The 21576-nt window shown below is 49.3% G+C and overlaps 2 protein-coding genes across 2 annotated transcripts; both read right to left on the bottom strand.

Moving 5' to 3' along the window:
* Positions 1-701: 701 nt before the first annotated feature.
* On the bottom strand, positions 702-1436 carry GJD3 (gap junction protein delta 3). Its single transcript, XM_050327546.1, has one exon. The coding sequence runs from the start codon at positions 1419-1421 to the stop codon at positions 702-704; it is 720 nt and encodes a 239-aa protein (XP_050183503.1). The 5' UTR covers positions 1422-1436.
* Positions 1437-3229: 1793 nt separating this feature from the next.
* On the bottom strand, positions 3230-20683 carry TOP2A (DNA topoisomerase II alpha). Its single transcript, XM_050327490.1, is given in 36 exon segments — positions 3230-3823; positions 4279-4472; positions 5491-5616; positions 5733-5777; positions 5780-5793; positions 5926-6070; positions 6489-6629; positions 6911-7016; positions 7924-8124; positions 8230-8313; positions 8430-8576; positions 8734-8825; positions 10065-10260; positions 10820-11020; positions 11119-11253; positions 11384-11615; positions 11907-12055; positions 12509-12630; positions 12950-13064; positions 13519-13611; positions 14347-14456; positions 14804-14909; positions 15002-15112; positions 15555-15680; positions 16084-16241; positions 16503-16641; positions 16756-16893; positions 17342-17443; positions 17637-17810; positions 17962-18174; positions 18477-18574; positions 18735-18880; positions 19289-19352; positions 19767-19857; positions 20045-20188; positions 20651-20683. Coding segments are annotated over 36 exon segments (4629 nt in total). The 3' UTR covers positions 3230-3685.
* Between the last annotated feature and the right edge of the window lie 893 nt (positions 20684-21576).

The raw sequence follows: 21576 nt of genomic DNA, 5'->3' as shown, positions 1-21576 counted from the left end.
GGGCACATGGCAGTGCCAGCCCCAGCCTCGTGGGAGGGGGCCTGGCCCTGCCGGCACGGGGAGGATGGGGGAGGGGGATGGGTGGGGGCTGGCTCCAGAATAAAGTTTATTTATTCTAGTGCCTGGCTCGTTCTTGTTGTGGGGTACTGGGGGAGGTTGGGTTGCAGGGGTGGGGAGATGGTCAGGCTGTGGCACCCCGAGTCCTGCTGGAGGGGGGGTTCTTTGCTGCAGGAGGGTACCTCAGGACCCCCCCATCTGCTCTCCCGATTCAGACCATCCCCAGAGGCTGGGTTGGGGGCAGAACCTTTTGGGGTCACCCCAGCATCCCAAAAGCTCTGCCTGTCCCAATCCTGATGCCACAGCTGTGTCTCCCAATGCCCAGGGCCAGCCCCAGAGCATTTGTGACATCCCCAGCAGGGGGTGTGGGGACAACCCTGGTCCCTCCTGCCGGGCTGGGGGCAGGCAGGCAGGGTGGGAAGGGACATCCCTGCCACTGCACAGGGATGGGACCTGTTTGTCTTCCTTTTGTCCATATTTTTTTTCCAGCAGCTGCCGGGTGAGGCCCATCCACCGCCCATAACAGGAACCAGGGGGCACTGGGGACACCGGGGCATGGCCCAGCATGGCCTGGCCTGGCTTCCCTGGCATGACCAGGCTGAGAACGGCCACAGCTCGTGGCAGCAGTGGCAGCCCATGCTCAGTTACACGGTGAGGTCCCCCCGTGGGAAGACACAGCACTTCTCCTCCGCAGGCCCCGCCGGCTGCCCGGGCGCCAGGCCCTGCTCCTGTGGCCGGGGGCAGCAGCCGGGCCGCGCCGGGGGGCCCTTGCGCAGGAGGTGGGCGAGCTCGGCCAGGCTGAGCAGGGCCGAGACCAGCCCCACCACGAAGTAGAAGTGGATGAAGACGGTTTTCTCGGTGGGGCGGGACACGAAGCAGTCGACGCGGTGCGGGCAGGGCCGGCGGCGGCACACGAAGAGCGGCTGCACCCTAAAACCGTAGAGCAGCGCCTGGCCCAGCAGGAAGCCCAGCTCGGCGGCGATCCGGGCCACCACGCTGCCCACGTAGAAGGGCTGCAGGCGGCGGGCACGCTGGCCGGGGGCACCCCCGTGCCCTGGCTTGGCCGCCTGGTGCACGGCGAAGATGACGAAGAGGGCGGCGGGCGCCGAGAGCACGACGACGTGGAAGACGAGGAAGCGGTAGTGGGAGATGGGGAAGGCGGCGTCGTAGCACACGGGTTTGCAGCCCGGCTGCTGCGTGTTACACACGAACTCCTCCTGCTCGTCCTCGAAGACGTCGCTGCCCACCGTGGCCAGGACCAGGATGCGGAAGAGGAGCATCACCACCAGCCAGAACCGGCCCACCATGGGCGAGTGCTCCTGCACGGCGTCCAGCAGGGAGCTCAGGAAGCCCCACTCGCCCATGGCCGCGCTGTGGGAGCGGGGTCAGTGCTGGGGGGACGCCGTGCCCGCGAGGTCAGACCCCAGTGGCAGCACGGCCCCGCCAGCTCTCCATCTTCCCGCCATTCCCGAATGCGCCACGATGTCCCCACTCACGGGAGGGTGCCCAGGCAGTGCCAGCCCAGCTCAGCCCTGTCATGAGTGTCCCCAGGTGTCTGCTGTGCCTAGAATTCCCTCCCCAGGGATGGCTCCAAGGACACCAACTGGAGCACGACCAGCACATTCCACATCCCTTGTCTCCCCGAATCCCTGGAGCCCCCTCAGTGCCCAGGTACCTGTGGAGGTTGCGGTCCACGCTGTGCCAGCGCGGCTGGCGGCGGCTGTCCAGGGCTGTCCGGGACTGTCCGGTCCCTTGTCCGGCTGGGCTGGGATAACGATCCCACAGCCACGCCTGGAGTCCTTTTAAAGGGACAGAGCAGCCACAGGGGCGCCCGGAGGGGAGGGAAGGGCTTGGAACTGCTGGGGGTGGTGGGGGGGCTCAAGGACAAACGCTGTCCCTGCCCAGGGCTGGGACTGCCCAGGGCACAGGTTGGTGCATGGGCAGTGGCCCCCTCAGTGCAAAAATGCCCCCAAACCTTGGTGTCCCCAAACCTGTAGGGCCTCAGGTCCCCAAGACACAGCACTCAGTCCCCAAAAGGCTCCCTCAGCGCTGGCATTGCCCCCTGGACCCGTCAGAGCCTGGGTGCATCCAGCCCTGGTGGCACAGCTCCTGCCGGGTGCTGAGCTCTGCCCCATGGCACCCAGGGGATGTTCGAGGCTGGCACTGACCCAGGACACTGTGTCCAGGCCGTCAGGGGGCCCACGGATCTTCCCATGGCTCTGGCACGTGTGATCCCTGCAAGAAACCTCCATGGCATGGCTGGGGTCCCACCAGCCCCTGCCTTTGCCAGCGCCTCAAATCCCCTTTCCAGTAGCAGGAGCAGAGCCTGGACAGCACGGGTCACCCTCAGAGCCCGTTTGCCCCTCGGGGACGTGCAGTGCCCCTGGTGGGTCGCAGTGCCTGGACATGCCACAGCTCAGCTCCCATCCAGCAGCATCTCCAACATCCCATCCAAGATTTTGGGATGGGGAAACACCCCTGGTACGCACACTGTGGTGCACTCTGTGTTCCCAGAGCTCTCCATCCACATCTGGGTAGTGCTAGGGTTCCAGGGGCAGCCCCACAACCCCCCGGTGGCCTCGTCAGGGGTTGTGACAACGGTTCTGCAGCAGAGGAGCCGTAAATAGCCCTGCCCTCGGAGGGGACGCGCCAGAGACGCTCTCCAGAGCCAGTGGAAAATCTGACAGGGCTTTCCACACTTGACTGGGTTCCAGCAGAGCACCGATAGTGCGGGGGGCCCTGGGGCTTCATGGAATCATGGAGTGGTTTGGGTTGGAAGGGACCTTAAAGCCCATCCAGTCCAATCCCCTGCCATGGGCAGCGACACCTTCCACAAGCCCAGGTTGCTCCAAGTCCCATCCAACCTGGCCTTGGACACTTCCAGGGATGGGGCAGCCACAGCTTCTCTGGGCCAGCAGCTCCTCCCGTGCTGGGGACCACAGGGGTGTTCACAGGAATTTGGCTGTGGAGCCACAGTGGCCACAACCAGTGGGGAAGTGGCCAACCAGCCCAACTCCCCCAGAGCTTGTGCCAAACCCTCTGCTCTGGCAGGGGGAGGGCTTAGCACAAGCTCTGCAGTGATTATTTTTCCTAAAAACAAACACCCAAATTCAGTGAAGAAAATCAGTACAAACACTTTTATTCAACAAATACGAAAAAAGACAAACTCAGGACAACAAAGAAAAACACAGAAAATATTTACATGGAGAAGTGCTGGAAAAATGGCTCCAGCTCACCTGTGTAGAGTGGTGGAGTTAAAAGTTTGAATAATTTAGTATTCTAAGACATTTCACGAGGGTTGCATCAATTTTAAAAATTTTGGCATGTTCTGAAGTCAACTTTAACACTAAAATGACAACAAAGTGTCAAATAACAGGGAATAGGGAAGTGGGGCAGCACTCGCTGGGCACGAGGCTCCAATGTTCATGAAAAAAAGGGATGTTCTTGCTTCAACAAATCTAAATTATTAAACCTAAGAAAAAACGAGCTGTGTTCACCTGCAATGAACATTTGTGGAGTGGTTTGTATTTGGAGATGATTTCCTAGGCTGAGGTGGTCGCTGGTTGAGGGCTCCAGAGCTCTGCTGAAGGTTCTTTGTGGGTCAGGAGTTTAAAATTGTCCTAAAATCTCAAAACATGTCGTCCTCCGAGGACGACTCCAGGTACTGGACGGGTTTTTTGGCACGGCCAGGCCTGGCCCGGGGCTGGACTACGGGGCTGTCGGCACCGGGCTCAACGGTGAAGGTGTTGTCCTGCAGCTTGGATTTCTGCAGGGAAAGCAGGGAAAGAGTCATGGATCTGAGCATTCCTAGGGAACAAAAGCGAGCATCACATGCCTGCTGTGCCACGGGTACAGTGGGTGTTTGGGGTGGTGGATCCAGGGGGTCTGGCCCTTATTAGGGAAAGGTTTCTCCCCCAGAGGGTGGTTGGCACTGACCAGGCTCCCCAGGGCAGTGGGCACGGCCCCAAGGCTGCCAGAGCTCCAGGAGTGTTTGGGCAATGCTCTCAGGGACAGAGGTGGGATTGTTGGGGTGTCCTGGGCAGGGCCAGGAGTCAGACTCAATGATCCTTGTGGGTCCCTTCCAGCTCAGGAGATTCCATGACTCTGTGCCCACCCTGTTCCCCACAGGCAGGTAGAGGCTTAACCTCCACCAGCTTTTCCTGCCAGAACCGACCCCACTCCCTGCAGATCCCCTGGCACTGACGGGCGCAGGGCACAAACCTTTGACGCCACGGATTTGGAAGGCTTCGAGCCAAGATCCAGCTCGGAATCCGAATCCAAGGAGCTCGGCTGCCTCTTCAGGACCTTCCTCCCCTTGGCGTCATCGCCCTTGGCGCGCGGGGGTCCCTCCTTCGCCGCTGGCTTGGGCGCAGCCTTTTTCTTGGCCAGGATGTCCATGATGGAGGGCTGGTTCTCTGGAACAGAACGCGGCGTTAAATCCCCGCTCCGCTCCTCTCTCCTTCCCAGCTTGGGAATTACTTCCAACACAAACAGGCTCTGCGCTGCCGAGGGGTCAGCGCGCAGGCCGGCTCCGTTTGAAGCCGGGGTTTCTAGAAAGATCTCTCTTCCCCGGATGGTGAGGAATGAGGTTGTTTATCTGCTCAGTCCCACTAATGTTTAGAGAATCGAATTAAAAGGTCCCTGAAGCAATTTAGAGACTATTTCAGACTGAAAAGTTCTGGACTCTCAAGGATCCGTAGTCCATCTCAGACCTTCAAAGTCCCGCCTAGGGAGGAAGGAATTTTCCCAAACACTCACTTGGGGATTCTTTCTTACCCATACTTTGACAATTTTTAAAGAGCATCTTGAAGCACATCTCCCAGTTCAGCTCATTTCTGAGGGATAACAAGCTTTTTCAGTTTAGGAGTGGAAGTAACACACTATTTTCCTGCTGGGATCAACAGCCCAGTTGATTCCACTTGGAACATGCAAAACAGTGTCAAAATCTAACAAAGTTTGGGCAGTTGAGTTTAAAAAAAAACCAACAAATCAAATGACAGAGATGGACGAGGTGGAGACAGCACTGGATACATCAAAGTACCTCAAAAAGCTTTCCTGCCTCTTGGGAAGCTCCCAAGCCACTTTCTTCCCAAAAAGACACAAAGTAAGACATAGACTGCAAGACACAAATTCCACCCGGATCATTCCTGCCAAGTATTACATAGCCCTGTAGGAAGCATTCACTTTTCCTGTTCCCAAACTAAGACTCCCTCCCTCCAAGCATGTCCAGCATGAACTAGAACATGATATGTTTGGAAACAGACCTCTTAAACACGACAACAACCAGAGAACCTCTGCCACAAAACCTCAGATCTTTGCTGAAATGAAAACTCCAGTTGCTCAGGCCCTGGAGCGCCGAGCAAAATCACTCGGATCGTTTCCCACAGGAATTGTAATTGTGCTCCAGAAATGATGTTGCTGAGCTGCCCTTACCCTTGGTGGCTCCGGCCTTCTTGGCTGCAGCAGGTTTTTTGGGCCCAGCCTTGGGGCCCGGCACTGGGACAGAGGGAGCAGCAGGAGCCTGGCCCACATTGTCATCGGCGACATCTTGGACTTGAACTGGACACAGGGAGCACAAAGTCAGGCTGGAACACCCAAACTGTCCCCCCTGCTCTGCCCTGTGCACTCCCAAGGGGTTTTAGGATAATCTATAGGTTTAGAGGTCTCGCACTCACCGGGGACAGCATTTGGCTCTGCCTTTTTCTTGGGAGCTTTCGCTGCTTTTCAGTGTTTTCCCTGGAAAACAAAACCCAAGTGTTTTTTCAATTTATGATGCACTAAATAGGTGCACTGAAAAGAAACAGAGCTATGAATTTATGTGTAGCGTTAAGCACAGCTAATCTTCAGTGGCTACAGAGAAATACTCACTTGGGAGCAGCTCTGGGCTTGGGAGGAAGCTTTTCCTTGGAGTTTGTATCCGATTCAGAGCTGCTTCCACTGTCAGCCTGGAACTCAGGCTCCTCATCAGAGCTGGAGGGATTTGAGTCCGAAATGACCATGGTCTTGACTTTGGCTGATGGAAGGACACAGAAGTGTTATTTTACACATTTGGTAACATGCAGCTCAGTTTCTTTTTCAATATTTTAGCTGCAGTTATTAAAAAATAAAGATCTGAATGAAAACAAGCAGATGCTGAGACTGACACAAGTGTGTTCTGTCATTTGGAGTCTTCCAGCCTCACCCACAACACGTTTAATTTGCCAAGAGAGTTGAGTAATTAAACCAAATAACCATATTGCTCTAGATGCCCATTTCTGCTTTCCCTTGAATATGTGCACAAATGGTAGAAATATTTGTTTTAGACAGTAAAATAAAGAAGCCTTTTAAAAATGATTTCTGAATGTGATCTGAGGCTCTGGGAGCTCCCTAAATAGTCTGTTCCATTTTCTCCTCCACAGATTATCCCTCTCTGCAGCCGTGTCCTCACTCACCTGCTGCCTGACGAACCACTCGCTCCCTTTGAGGAGGTGCTTCGAAATCAGACTCTGAATCAGACCCTGAGTCAGACCAAGGGTTTCGTTTCTTGGTTTTCTTTATTGGTTTGAAGGGTAGAGTGGCCTGTCTCTTAGCTCCTGAAAAATAGCGGGAGGCAGGATGAGCCAGCAAACTTCCATGTGTGCTTCAGGATCAGCAGTTCAAGCTCAGCTTAGAAATACACTAAATCCAGAGGATTCTGGCCTAAAGAGAAATAGGAATCTATCCCACTTGACTGTTATCCAGTCTCTTTCTCCCCTAGTTTTCCCAAAACTGCTGGTTCCAGGTGTTGCTCACCACCTTCAGGAAGAGGTCAGGTAACCAAATTGACAACCCTTCCCCTCCCCTTCTACTGAGGGAATGACATCAAAGGATTTACCTTGCTCAGTCTTCACCTTCTGTGCTAATCTCTGCTTCAGGCCTGAAGGCTCCTTCTCTCCGGATGTGTTTTCATCCTGATTCTCATCAAATTCAGATTTTTCACTCTGCAGATGCAGATACCAAACAGTGAGTCAGCTCCTGGAGAGGAGGCACGCGGGGTGATGGAGGAAGGAGCTGCTTATTTTAGACTTGTAGAAGTTAGTGATACAAGAAACCTGAGTCTGTGAAACAAACTGTGTGTAGAACTGATTACAGACAGGATCTGCAAATCAGACAGGAATCTGTCCCCAAATCAGGTGATTAAAAAAGCAAAACCCAACATGAACAAAAACAGGAACTCTGGCCCCACTCCTGAGCGCTCCGGTCCTGCCACTGGAACGGCCCTGGGGGGAGATGAGGATGCAGGACTGGACAGGGTGGGATAAAAACAACAGTGAAAGTTATTTGGAAAAACTGTGGGGTGGAACCATGTGGAAGAAAGGTTTCCAGGGCCAAACAGGTGAGGGGGTGGGTTAGTTTTCTCTGCTGGAAATGGCTGAACGGCACAATTTCAACTAGTTCTATAAAAAGAGTTCAATCTTCTTCATCTCCTTGATATGGAGAACAATGATGGCATTAAGTGGCTGAAAGCATTGCTGGGAATGCAAAGGCTTGCTCTGGAGAAGAGAATTTACTGGCTGTACTTTCTGCCTGCTAAAGGGTTTATCAAATTCCCAAGATACCTGGAACAACCATGTTTGCATCCGCCTCTCCACTTCTGAGCTACAAACCCACCCGACACTGCGATGTGTCAAAAGATTTCCCTCTAAGCCACCTCCTGATACGTTAGTGAATTGTTCTCCTTTAGACTGACACCCCCTTTCCCAGTGCTCCCCAGATCCTAAGGTTCTGTCCTCTCCTTGAACAGCTGCTTCAGCAGGACAAATCCAGCTAACAAGGATTTGCATTCCTTTAGGACTGTACTGAAGAAAATGTAAAGAAAGACCGAGCATTTGGAATGTTCCTTTGTACCTTTATCTTCTTCTTGGTTTTCTTCTTCTCTGCCTCTGCCTTCATCTCGGCAGTGATCCGAGGAACAACCCTGATGCCATGAGGGGATGGCATCACTTCTGGCAGTTGGGCCTTCTTCACCTTTGTTTTCCCTCCTTTCACCTTCAGAGGTTTGCCAGTAATCCCTGCCATCTCATCCTGTGCTTGCTTGGCCTCCACTGCCTGCAGAGGGGAGCACAAAATAACATCAAAAAAAAACCCCAAAGTCAATAAAGAGCTGGTGGATAAGATGAGGGAGTGGGTCATCTGCACTGAGCATTGACATACATCGAGTTCCTCAATGAAGGCAGCAAGGTCTTCCTTCCACAGGTCAGAGGGACTCTTGCGCTTAAGGTTTTCCAGCTCCTTTTGCTAAAGGGAATCACAGATGATAATCATCAGTCACATATTTCAATCCACCACCCCAAAAAATAAATGTATAACACATTATATGTATATATATCGATAAGCAAAGGAAGGCACCATACTTTGTTATCCCTCTGCTTGCAGAGCTCATCTTTCTTCTCCTTGGTCAGGTACCACAGGGGCATGCTCAGCAGGTAGTTGAAGTCTGGGCCAGAAGCTGCAGCTGATTCTTTGTCACTCCCTTCCTCCTCCTCCTCCTCCTCTTCTTCCTGAACGTGGATTTGAAACAAACACTGTCAACAAATACCCTGACACACGAGGGTAGGGCTATTGAATCCTGCAGATAGAAAAGGACCTTAGGCCTCTGTATGGCTTCTGAAGCCTCCAGAGCCAGATGGGGTGTACTGAGGATGACTGAGGCATTACCGTGTTTTGAGACTCCTTCCAAGCCTTCACCGGATCAGACTCGTAGCCTCTCTGGATAAGAACTTGAATCAGCTCTTTCTTGGGTTTGTTTTCTGCAAACAGACATTTCAGGATTGTCACTCACTTGCTGTCAGGAGAGACAGATGAGCTTTAGGTTTGGGTCCCTGCATCCTACAGGACTCCAAACCAGCCTTTCCTCATCACAGCTGGGATGTGGAAGAGCCTGAATAACACCTGAAAAGCTCCTGCTTCAGAGGTGACTTGTCAGGGGAGCATTGGTCCTGTACCTGCCAGAGCACTGCAAATATTTTTCTTTGTTTCCTTATAAGCATTTCCCCTGCTTTAAGTAGTTTCTGAACTTGAAAAATAGGTGTGATGGTATAAAACAGGTTTCATGACATCAGGCAGATGTAGAAAAAAAGCCCTGGTAGCTTGGTATAGCTTGCACCTCATTAGACATCACCTGGGAAATTTATGCTCTAAGTGCCCAACCACTGGAAATGCTTCAGCTGGAATTTGCTCCTTTTTTAAGGTATCAGAAGCAATCAACCACGAGACACAAAATACAAATGAAACCAGCTCTGGCAGCCTTGGAACTACTTATTAGAAAAACCCCAAGAAAATGCATTTCAAGGGAATTATTTCTCTTCCTGAGCTCAGTCAGACAGGCTCGGCTGCTGGGATTACTGGGCTGCCTTCAGACACAAACCACAAAGCATCTCATGACACGTTGTCTGGCCGCATCCTCCGCGAAGGCAGCGAAACACAGCCCGTCTTTTTACACCGAGGGGGGGGGAAAAAAGTGGATTGCAGAATGTGAGCGCTGGGAACAAAGGTCTGCTTCTTTTTCTAGCTCATGATTCTCAGATGCTGCTACTTGGGCATCTTCTAAGTCTGAACGCCCAGTCCACTGAGAACAAGATTTGGAGTATTTTTGCAGGGGTTCACAAAGATAACGGACAGAGATATGGGTTCTTCAGAATGCATTTCACAGCAAACACTGCCCCTTTCTAACACCACACATAATTAACTCTTACTGCTACAGAGTCAGAAATAGGTAGAAATTATTGCTAAATTATTAAGAAATTTCAGCTCTCAAAAAATTGCCACACACAGAGAGCAGCAAAGCTGCGTGAGTCTCCCGCTGTCATTAATGTGAGTATAATACCCAGACCAAGGATACTCTGGGAAGCATTTTCCTCTTGCATGTCACTGGAACAGAGATAAGCTCTGGTGTGGTTTGTAAGAGCCAGGCCCGAGGCCGAGGGGGTGCTGACAGAGCTCAAGGGGGCACCCAGTTCTCAATCCCAGTCACCAAGCACAACACCCACCGATGACGATTTTGCCATCTATTTTCTCCAGGATGAAGCGAGCCTGGTTGCTCAGCTTTGCAGACTCAGCACCCAGCATTCCAATAAGCCATTCCTTCCTCAAACCGTAGTACCGGAGCCGGAGTTCAAAGAATTCCTTAAGGATATCCTGGGGAGAGTCGTACTTCTTGAGAAAGCCGACATGGTCAAAGAGAACCTGCGGGAGAATGAGGGAACATGGGCGTTATGATGATAAAACTGATTCCAAACCCGCTGAAAATTAACTGTTAACACAGGTGTGACGGTATCACTGCATAATTAACGGACAAATCATCAAACCTCAGTGTTACTCTAGAAACTACTTCAGTTTGTGAGCACAGCAGCAGAGACAATTTTAGAATTTCAACCTTTTTGAATACCCATAGCAGGGTTCTTAAGGTTACTTTAATCTTAAGGCTCTGTGCAGGACTAACATCCTGCATCCAGCTTCACACGTTGTCAGGAGCCAGACGCTCAGTGACCGTGCTGCTGGCTCAAAAGGGCTCTGCAAACTGTGATTTCAGATCACTTTGCCTCCTTCAGGCAAACCATCCACTCTGGGCCCACGCCCAAGCCAGGCTCTTGACCTTTGAAAGCTGATTTAAAACCAGTAACAGCAGAAAAATCGAAGTGAATAGGTTACTGCCAAAGAGGATTTTTGTTCCACGCAACGACTGCAGCTGTCCACAGAGTCTGAGTTAAACCAAGAAATTCCTTCAGCAAAATCTGTCACATACCATGGAGTTGCATGTTAAACTTGTCTGGAGTTTGAAGACCTTATGCAGCCCCACAGCTTCGGCCTCCGCTAGTTTTTCCTCAGTCATCTTCACAACAAACTTCACCGTGGTGTCTGTGTGATATTCTTTATAGTCCGTGATTAGAGGGGGGGTCTTCTCAGTCCCATTCAACATCGGCTCCAGAACCTGCTCTTTGTAAGTCTGAGAAAAGGCACAAAGTCAGACCCCAAACCCCACTAACCCCTAATTGCTTTACAGGGCAAACTATACATTCCCAGGGCAAGTTCCCTGTCTCTTACCTGTGTCCATGTTCTGACAGGCAGCTCAGTGATCTCGATGGTTGTAGAATCAAGGATGGACACTTCACCACTAATCACGTACTGGTTAGGCCCCAGCTCGTCTATGGTGCCTTTGAAATTCTTGTAACTGGGAAGCTGAGCAGAACAAACACTGGATTCAGCTTCTGTGTGGATGCCTCTGTTTTCAAGCATTCCCACCAAATGCTCAATCTGAGCTTGATAAACCAATGAGTGAGACTCGTTGCTTTTTAATTACGTTATTTACCATTGGCAGTGGCTCTTCTCCATCCATCAGCCAGCGGATATTATTCACAACTTCCCTGATATCGAAGTTGGGGATCTTACAGGCCCAGCCAGTACCAATCCCTTCAGCCCCATTGACCAGCACCATTGGGATGATGGGCATGTACCACTCTGGCTCCACACGCTGGTTGTCATCGTAGAGGAACCTCAGGATGTTGTCGTCCATGGGTGGGAACACCCGCCGTGCCAGGGGACTGCAATGGAGAAGGGAATTCATGCCCAAGTTCTCGTTACAGAACACAACCACCACACAAACAGAAACCTTTTGAATTCTTTTTGTTTCTGTTTCCATTTCCATATTCCCTGTTCTGCTAACCAAGCTTCCATACCTGAATCTAGCACCCAGATCTCACTTCAATCACTGCTACTCTGGGCATGCAAAGTAGCCCAAAGTTTTAAAGGGAAAATTCATTTTTCAGTGTAACTGCTGTAAAATTGGGTCCTGCTAAGAACCTTTCAGACAGTAAGAACTCCATGATGCTGACCTGAGCATGGTGAAGATGTATCGAGGGCTGGCAGAGTCCTTCCCCCCATGCAGCCGTGTGCCAAACTGACCGATGGGCTGCAGCAGGTTGAGGTTGTTGCTGCCCACGAAGTTCTGAGCCAAGTTAATGATGGTCATCATCAGGGCGGCCTGAAACGAAGGAAGGTGCAAAGCTGAGCATCCAGAATGCTTCAGGGCCACTAGAAATGTCCTAGTGACCCACGGCTCTACTGCTGTCTACCTGCTCTGAAACCTCCAGTGAAAGATTCTGTTGGTCTCCACAGGGAACCTTGTTTTAGTGCTTAACTTGTCCTGGCCCAGGCAGAAGGGTTATTAACTTCTGCCCAGATCCATCCCAAAAAAAGCAGGTTTTTCCTGTTCTGCTTTTGGAACGAACTGTGCTCCCATGAAATCCAGGCAGAGTGACCAGCCTAAGATTAAATTAATTTTGGAGCATTAAGAGCAGCTTAAACAGCCACTTCGACCTGGTGTTCACACTCAAACCACCTAATTCTGCTTTAGAGGCATCGCCACTGTCACGCCAATGCAAGGGCTTTTTGTCTTTCGTTCTGAAGCGTTTTGCAGGCCCAGGCAGGTCCTTACCTCACCGTGATGGTATGAGGACATCTCAGCCACGGAACCAGCCAGCTGGGCAACCTTCACCTCCCGCTTATCGTTTCGCTTGAAACAGGTGAATAAAACCTTCCTCTGACCCGGCTTCAAACCTGCATAAAAGAAGCAAAGACCTCGTGGTTAGAACATGTGATGTGTATTTCACTTGGTTTCTGCTTTCTAGAGACACAAGAACTACTTATCCACCCGGAGAACCTGTTCCAGGTGAGTAAGGCACTTGCAGTAATACACTACAAAATGGACAAGGTATCCAATCCAAAGTTGGAAAAAGCTTGGACAGTAGAAAACAGGCTTCAGGACACTGATCCTGAAAACTCAGCGTGTTCCCTGACTCTGACAGGACATCAAACATCCATTTATTAAGTTATAAATGGGTTTATTATGCAGAATCACCACCTTGAAATCACTTACCATCAACCAGTGATGGGATTGATCTCTCATTATCCGAGTTTGAGAACAGCACTAACTCCTTGTTGATGAAGTCGTTGTATGTCAGGTAACTGGTGTTTTTCCCATACAGATATTCCTAAGAAAAATCAGGTGGAAGATTGACTTAATTTAACAGGCCCTAATCTGCTCTTGGCTGGTTTCACTGAAAGGGGAGCTCTTGTAAGACCAGCTAAATACAGCTCGAGTGCTGACACTCCTCGCATGGTAAAGGCAAACATTTGCCATGATGCAAGCCCTATTTTTGGGAAATAAAGCCTTCATCTGGTTCTGCTCGAGCTATCGTTTCCCTATTGATAAAGTAATTGGAAAGATAAGAGTTAAAAATGAAATTAACCGCTGGATAATTGACAATGAGGCTACAGTGATAAGGGCAGAGAAGAAGCTGCTCTGCAAAACCCTGACAACATTTTCAACGTCCTCTAATCCGGGCCTGACTCAGTGACTGAGCCGTGTGCAGTGCCGGGATGAAGCCGAGAACAGCCCCAGGCAGACACTGGGAACCAGTTTCCTTGTGAACATAAACCTTTTACCTCTGGCAGACCGTGCAGCTTCCGTTGTCTCCTATCCTCCATGAAATTAGTCAGCCACTCCTTTCGCTCCTCTATCTTCTTCTTGCTGAAGGCCTGGGTGTTACAAAAGGAAAGAGCAACTCGATTCTAGAACGTTCTGTGGTCGTGCACTATTGGATCAGTTGAGAAAAAGAAAGGAAGAGCTGGCCCAGGAGAATAACGTGCTAAACAGGCTGGCTTAAGAGCTCAAGAAGTGCAATAAAAGGTTTCTGTAGCTAAACATGTTAAGAGCATAATTTCCACCAGTTTGTAGGAGACAGAGCGGTTAGTTTTAAATTTGGGGGGTTTTGATATATTAGAAGAAAACTAAAGCAGATTTGGGGGAGAAATTAATATTTTGAGGGAAAACTCGATTTTTTGGCACTGCCTAACAGCTCTGAATGTTTGAGTCAAGGGCTCCCTTAGGTGAAGTTCACAGAAACCAGGACTGTTTTAATCCACTGTTTTGCACTGGGGGGAAAAGGGGGATCTAACTTGGAGCAAATTGCAGCAGAACACGCAGAAAAATGTTCGAGAAATATTTACTATTGTGCCTGAAAATGTCAATTGGTTTGTAGTGATTAGTTTGTTCTGAGCTATATTTAAAGCCCATCATTAAAAGGCTACTCTTGGCCTGAGGTCTGGGGGCAGATTTGCTGCTCCTGGTTCGACTAAATCCGTAGCCTTGGTAACACAGAGATTGTCTCCAGCCCACGGGCCTCCAAGAGCATTTTAAGAGAAAATACAGAGCACTCCACAAGGTGAAATACCAAAGGTAGTAAGTCAGCAATTAAATCAAGTGTTAGTTACCAGGGTGATCGCAGCATCATCTTCAGGGCCAGAATATTTGAAGCCAATTCGGTGTCTTGCCATATCTGCAAAGTATTCTTTGGCCTCCTTCGATGTGCTGGTACCCAAACCTGCAGGGACAGCAGAGTTAATCCTAGCGACTTTTTGCTTAAATTGAGTTGCAGTTCAAAGAAATATTTTGCTCTGCCCAGTTTCTGTGATGTATCATATGAATGGACAGTGTGAAGATGACTTTCTGAAAACTTCAGAATGAGATGTATCACAAAAGTCATAAGAATTACAATTCAGTGAGCAGTGGCACATTGTACTTTTGGATTTTGTCTGTAACTCAGGTAGATATCTGAAATGTAATAGGAATATCTTAGGAGATCCAAACCTTTCTGCAAAGCAGGACTGACTGGAATAATCAATGTCTGACTTGGACCACTGAATTTCTCTATATTAATTTTTTACAAACCTTTGTAGTACTTGATTTTCCATGAGTTGTAGTTCTGTGTACTGCTTTTCCATTCTTCAAACTCAGGAATGCTGTAGAATGCAATTTCTTCTTTGTTTTTAGAGGCCTGTGATAGAGAAATATTTTAACTGTGAAATGAGAGGCAGATTTGGAGCAGTGAATCCTCACTCATTCACCTGATCATCCCCCAAGCCTCACCTTTATGATGGGAGTAATGAATTCTTCCAAAAAGTTGTGTCTTATAAGAGACGGCCAGTTGTGATGGATGAAATTAATCAGCAAACCTTTGATGTGTGATCCATCCTGATCCTGAATTAAAAAGGAAAAGCCATATTTTATCAGGGGGCATGATGGGATTCAGAATTGTTGGCTTAATAGCAAATGGTTCAATAATTCCACCTAACTGACCCTATTAAGAGGTGATCACTTCTAAAAAGGTGACCACGTGTTGTTTAACTGCTGAAAATTGAGAGAAACCAAAAAGGCAGATTTTTGGTGAAAAAAACTGTCAAGGACTGCTCAAGGACCTTGAATGAGCAGACTTTAGCTGTTTGGGGATGTTAGTTCCCCCTCTACTTTTTTGTGTTGAGGCTGAAATGACATTATGACCCACTAAAATATAGAATGAGAAAAAGAAACAAACACAGAGAATTAGGTGCAACAGTGGGAGGAAAGCATGATTTTCTTCTTTTCTCTTTATTTTAGTGATAATTATTACCTACTCCCAACTTTCAGTGTAAATGAACCTAACCTGATCTGTCATGATCATGATCTTTCCATAGCGAAGAGTTTTTAAAGATTCTTGATCTTCATAGTTCTTTTTGTACTGCAAACCCACAATCTTGATGATGTTGTTGATTTCAGCGTTTTCCATAATCTGAAAGACATCACCCAGAATAAAAACTTGTCTTTCGGACTCAAAATGTAGCTCAAGAAAGCATAAAATTATCCAGAAGTGAATCGTTGGCTGAGTTTTGCCTTATTGGTGTTTTTTTGCTGTTTAGAAACTTCTTGCTTTTAGTGGTTAAATTACTCCAGATCATTCCAAACATTTTCCAGTCCACAACACAAACGTTATCCCCTCGGGCAAAACACCAGCCAGGACTTAATCAATATTGCCACTTAACCAGCAAGGCAGGCTCGAGGTGAGAGCAGACTCTCACCTTGTTTAAGACACTTCACCTTGGAGTTCCAGTGCTCCAGGTGTGCAGCCGCACCAGCTCATTACACAAATCACACCACACCTTCCAACACGTAACTGTAACCATTTTCCACCCAACCTGCTTATGAGAGGCTTCTCTGACGTTGAGCATTTTCCCACGAAGAGGAAACACTCCATATTTGTCTCTGCCAATCACTCCCAGTCCAGAGACAGCCAGAGTTTTGGCTGAATCTCCCTCAGTCAGGATCAGCGTACAATCTAGAGAATTCTTGCTGCCTAAAAAAGAAGAAAATGGAGTCAGTTTTCTAATTAAGAAGCGAAATCGAAGCCTGCACACTCACAACTGAATGATAAATATCTTCTAACACACGTTTCGTTGCACTGCACACAGAAATGGGGATGAACTCAGTAAACAGGACCATAAAATGGGGGTAAAACTATAATTACAGGTTTTCTCACTTTTCCTTAGGGGACAAATCCTTCATTTAACAAACAAGTTTTTGAATGACTTGGTTACAAAGGACGTCAAGCACTTACCAGCATCGTTGGCATCATCCAGCTTGGGGACACCCTTAATCTTGGAATGTTTCACAGCGCAACATTTCTTATTCAGCTGGCTCTGAGCTTTAAATTTTACCCAGTTCAAGATACTTTCAACAATGCCACAGCCAACTGCCTGCAATACAGAAACCAAGCCCAAACAGCTGTGGGAAAAGCCGCAACAATGACGGATTTTTTTCGCTACAAAGTTTTATAGACATCCTGGTTGTCCCGGTATGTCAGTACTTACACCCTTAATGAATTTTTCACTCAGTTTACAGGTGGACCCAAAGCTCTTTGCCTGAAGAGTCATGTTCTCCTTAGTCTGAGAGTCAAAGGTTGGGTTTTCAATTAAGGCATTCACGAAAATCCACATGTGGTTCTTCACCTGTAGTTAGATACAACAAGGGTCACACAATGTACAGGCTCAGCTCACCCATCAGTCATGCAGTGAGGAAAGACTCAGTTATCACTGCAGGGTTTGGGATCTTCCAAAATGTTCTCAAAGAATTTTGGACAGTCAATGAACATTCATGAACAATGTCAAATGATTTGGGATCTCAAGGAATTAGCACCTCTCAGCCTAAATGGGTGTTTTCTAACAGATACTGGGTTTTAGTGCATTTACACTGACTTAAGAGTGATTAAAAAATACATCAGCAAAGCAAAGAGAATTGGCTTGAACCAGACAATGTGAGACTTCTATAATCAGCAATCTTATATCTAGTGTCTGTGCAATGGAAATGTGTAATTAGTCAAATCAACACAGTTTTGCATTAAGCATTTGCAGCAACACTCGAGTTGTGTTTCCCACTGGGGAAATTCTGACGTTGTACCTGGAAAGGCTTCACCCCAACTCCATTTTTGTTCTTCTTTTTCACAACATCGATGAGTTTGGTCACGATCTGGTCAGCTATGTAATCAACGTGCCTGCCACCCTAAGGGAAACAGGACAAGGGCTCAGGGTAAGGCCATTAAACCCCGAAAAACTACACATATCTACTGAAAACTTTTAGCACAGTCTTTGCACCATTAACTGTTTTTTACTAGAATATATACACTTAGAAATAGCCAAGAATATTAATGTTGAAGAATTTGCCACTGGCTTGACTGAACACACTGAGAGGTTACCTTTGTGGTGGCAATGCTGTTGACAAAGCTGACTTGCTGGAAGCCTTTCTCACTCAAAGTCAAACACACTTCCCACCGGGAATTGACTTCCTCGTGGATAACCTTAAGTGCATTCCCAGTTTCATCGACCTTATCCTTCAGATAGAGGTCCACATAGCTGCGGAATCCTTTCACCTGCACACAGATGAGAGCAGACAACTGGTTGATAACAGCTCCCATAAATACTTAATGCACATCGATGACAGGAATGGCTTCAACACAATCTCACTGGTTAAAATGGCACAAGAAATGCAGATGTTTGTGTTTCTTTTCAATGCTCACTTACAGGCAGCCTCTGTCCATTCAGGAAAACTTTGACATCCTTTGTGGACCCAGCAATATCATACACTCTTCGAGACATCAGTGCTACGATGTCCTTATCCAGCACTGTCATTTTGAACTTGGACAGATCAGGTTGGAAAGTGACACAGGTGTAATCATCTCCATCAAAGTATTTCAGCTTCATTTCTCCAGCCTTTCCCATGTTGTCTGTCCAGGTCTGAGGAAAGGAGCTTTTGTGAGTTGCAAGTCAAGCACATGCAAATAACTACCATAGTTTTTAAAAGCAGTAAGCTGGTTTGAGTTTTAGATACTTTCAAATTTAACAAAAACCTCTGGTTGAAAACCAGATTTTGATGCTGTCTGCTACTGTAATTGTTCCTTTGAATTATATTTTGTGGGTCAAATTTACTCTAAACACGGTGCACTGAATGCAAGGTGTGCCTAGATTTTTGAAACAAAACTGAGGGTCTCACCTGAAAACCCTGGGTATAACCTCTCTGAAATGAGAAGTGCTCTTACCTGCTTGAATAACTTTTTGTATTCACGACATCCAGTTTCCACGGTGAATTTTGTGCTGAATATGTTGCACAGTTTGGCTCCATAACCATTCCTCCCCCCTGGAATTAGAAGGAACACAGATTTGTGTTACTATCTTTGCCCAAAATTATTTAAAAGAATCCCAGACTAACAGGAGTTTGGCCACTTCAGCACAATCCAAAGGCAACTGTCAACAAGCAACAATGTTCTGCAAGCTCAGTAATGCAACTTCTTCCCCACCTGTGACTTTCTTCTCGTTGTCATCGTAGTTGCTGGATGTCAGCAGCTGTCCAAAGATCAGAGCAGGCACATAGACCTTCTCCACTTTGTGCTCAACAACTGGGATACCTTTCCCGTTATTCCACACACTGATTGTGTTATTCTCTCTAGGGGAAAAAAAAAAAAAAACACAACAAAACAACACGAAAAGTGTGTTTTTAAGGCTGCAAATGACTGAGCTGTGAAGAGTGTTATAGAAAGGCTCTGGGGAAAGGCACCATTTCATTGGGAGCAAATCTGTGCTCAGCAAGTGCAGCAGCTGCCAGCAGAGGGGGGACAGGCAACACAGAAATCCCCAGATCTGCTCTGAAATGGACACACACAAAACCCTCTGCCTGTGCTCAATCAGGATGAAAAGGCAGGGAGAGATGGAAAACAGCAGCAACGAAAAAGTAAAGAGAAAGGCTGTCCCAGCTAGTGGATTAAATTTGGGGTAACTCAGATCAGCCCCTGCAGTGCCACCCCAGCTCTGCAGAACAGCTGGAGGCAACAAACAACAATGAAATAAAACTTACACATCAATTGTGACTTTAATGCACGACATGTTTTTATCCCTCTGCTTGTTGTCTGCGGCGTTGACTGGAAAGAGAATATTGTTACTTTATTACATTTATTACAGAACTCTGAAGTGTTTCAGTAGAATGAACACAAAAATCAATGCAGTGTCACCAATAATCATCTTGGCACAAAAATATCTTGCGAATTGCAAAGAGGAGTTCTATAAGTTATCACAGATTTATTCAGGTTGGAAATGACCTCTGTGAGAGCATCGAGTCCAACTGTTAACAGAGGTCTGGACTGAATGAAATCAGGTTTGTAATTGGATTTTTGAAATTGGGGTGTTTTTTTTTTGTTTTGTTTCCTATGAATGGTTTGCTGTTAAGCAGGGCTAATGAGTTCTTGATAAGTTCTTCTGTTTAGACCCAGTTTCGTAGGCATTCAATCCCCGCTAATAACATGCCACTCACTGACTCGGGAGATCTGCCACCTTACCCAGAATCTCATCAAAGATTTTGTACAAGCCAGGCACAAAGGTCACATTTCTGCAGTTGAGGCCGACGTCTTCATCAAAAACCCACATTTGCTGGGAAAAAAGGAAGAACTTGGTAAGTGCCCAGACTCTCTTCCGTGCCACCCGTTTGTAAAGCAGATGTTTTGTGATTGATAAGTAGGTGTTTTGTGCTTTGTAAACAGCCGTTAATGCCCCCCCCCACATTCCGCCTGCCCTGAGGTGTTCGGGGGGCTCAGCCCCGCGTCCCCCTGCCCCTTACCTGGCTGACCAGCTCCACGGAGCCGATGTAGGTGTCTGGCCGGAGCAGGATGTGCTCCAGCTGCGTCTTCTTTTGGTAGATGTGCTCCACTGAGAGCTTCTTGGGGCCATCGGCCTTTTGCGTCCGGGCGTTCTCGTCCGCGGGCTGTAGCGGGGGGAAAACGAGGGGTCAGGCCAGGGGAGAGAGAAGAGAAAAAGGCGATGGGGGAAATCGCAGAGGAACGGAGGGCTGTGGGAAGCGGCGGCGAGAGGGACTCGGGGAGAGCCTGAGGGGGTTTTGGGGAGAACCTGAGGCAGCCCAGGGGCCGGGGGGAGGTGTGTGGGGGGGAAGTTGCGGAAGGCTCGGTGAGACCCTGAGGAGGGTTCGGCGACGGCTGAAAGGGGCCCGGGAAGACCTTGATAAGGGCCCGGCATCACCCTGAGGGGGCCCAGGGAGACCCTGAGGGGGCCACGGAGACTCTGAGGGCGGCTGAGGGAGACTCTGAGGTGGTCCGGTAGGAGCTACGGTGGAGCCCGGAACACCGAGGGGGACGACAGGGCGAGGGAACCCGAAGGTCCGTGGAGTCGGGGGTCGAGAATAGGGGTCGGCGGCGGTCGCCGGACGCACCCGGAGGGCCGACAGGGGCTGCGCGATCTCCATGACGGTGGCGGCGGCGGTGGCTGTGACGGCTGAGGAGGCTGAGGCGGCTGAGGCGGCGATGGCGGCGCTAACGACCCCTTCAAACCTCCGCTCGTCCCGCCGAAACGCTCCGCCAATCCCCGCCCGCGGGGGTCCCGCGGACCGCCAATCACAGCGCGGGGGCGGGAACACGGCGGGAGGGCCCGCCTTCCCTCTGGCCAATCAGAGGCCGCTCCGCGCATTCAAACCGGCCACTCGGGAGGGAGAGCGGCGGGACGGGCAGCGGGACCGGCCAATGGGGGAGCGAAGGGGCGGGCACAATGAGGGCCGTTATGTTTGGGGGTGGGACGGACTGGGATGAACTGGGATGGATGAACTGGGATGGACTGGGACACACTGGGACACGCTGGGGTGTACTGGGGTCCACCGGGACACGCTGGGCGAGCCCCACGGACCCTCGGGGATACACTGGGACACAGTGCGAGTTGAATCACTGGCATACAGGGAACAGGCCCTGGGGACCCACTGGGACACGCCAGGAATCACTGGGATATGCTGGGCAGTCCCGTGGACACGCTGGGACGCATAGGGATGGGATACACTCAGCTTCTGGGGGCATAACACTGACCTCAGTGGCATGGAGCCCTGTGCCATCCCTGTCCCCACAGTGTCCCCTCCCAGTTTCTGCCAATCCCAAGGGGACTGAAGCCCACTCCCAGCCCCTTCTCCAGACCCTTTTCCCATTCCCAGGTGGCCACATGACCCCTGGCCTCTCCCTGCGGACAGCCAATGTCTCCCCCCCAGAGCAGAGCACGGTGTCTTAAAAAACGTTTGCATCTTTATTTCAGGGTGGCACCACTGTGGGTGCAAGGGAGGCTGTGGGCACAGCCTGGCACGGGGGTCCATGGGATGGC

Source organism: Myiozetetes cayanensis, unplaced genomic scaffold (genome assembly GCF_022539395.1).
Source record: "Myiozetetes cayanensis isolate MyiCay16 unplaced genomic scaffold, myiCay2020 scf34, whole genome shotgun sequence".
Lineage (NCBI taxonomy): Eukaryota > Metazoa > Chordata > Aves > Passeriformes > Tyrannidae > Myiozetetes > Myiozetetes cayanensis.
This window is presented reverse-complemented; position numbering and strand designations above follow the sequence as displayed.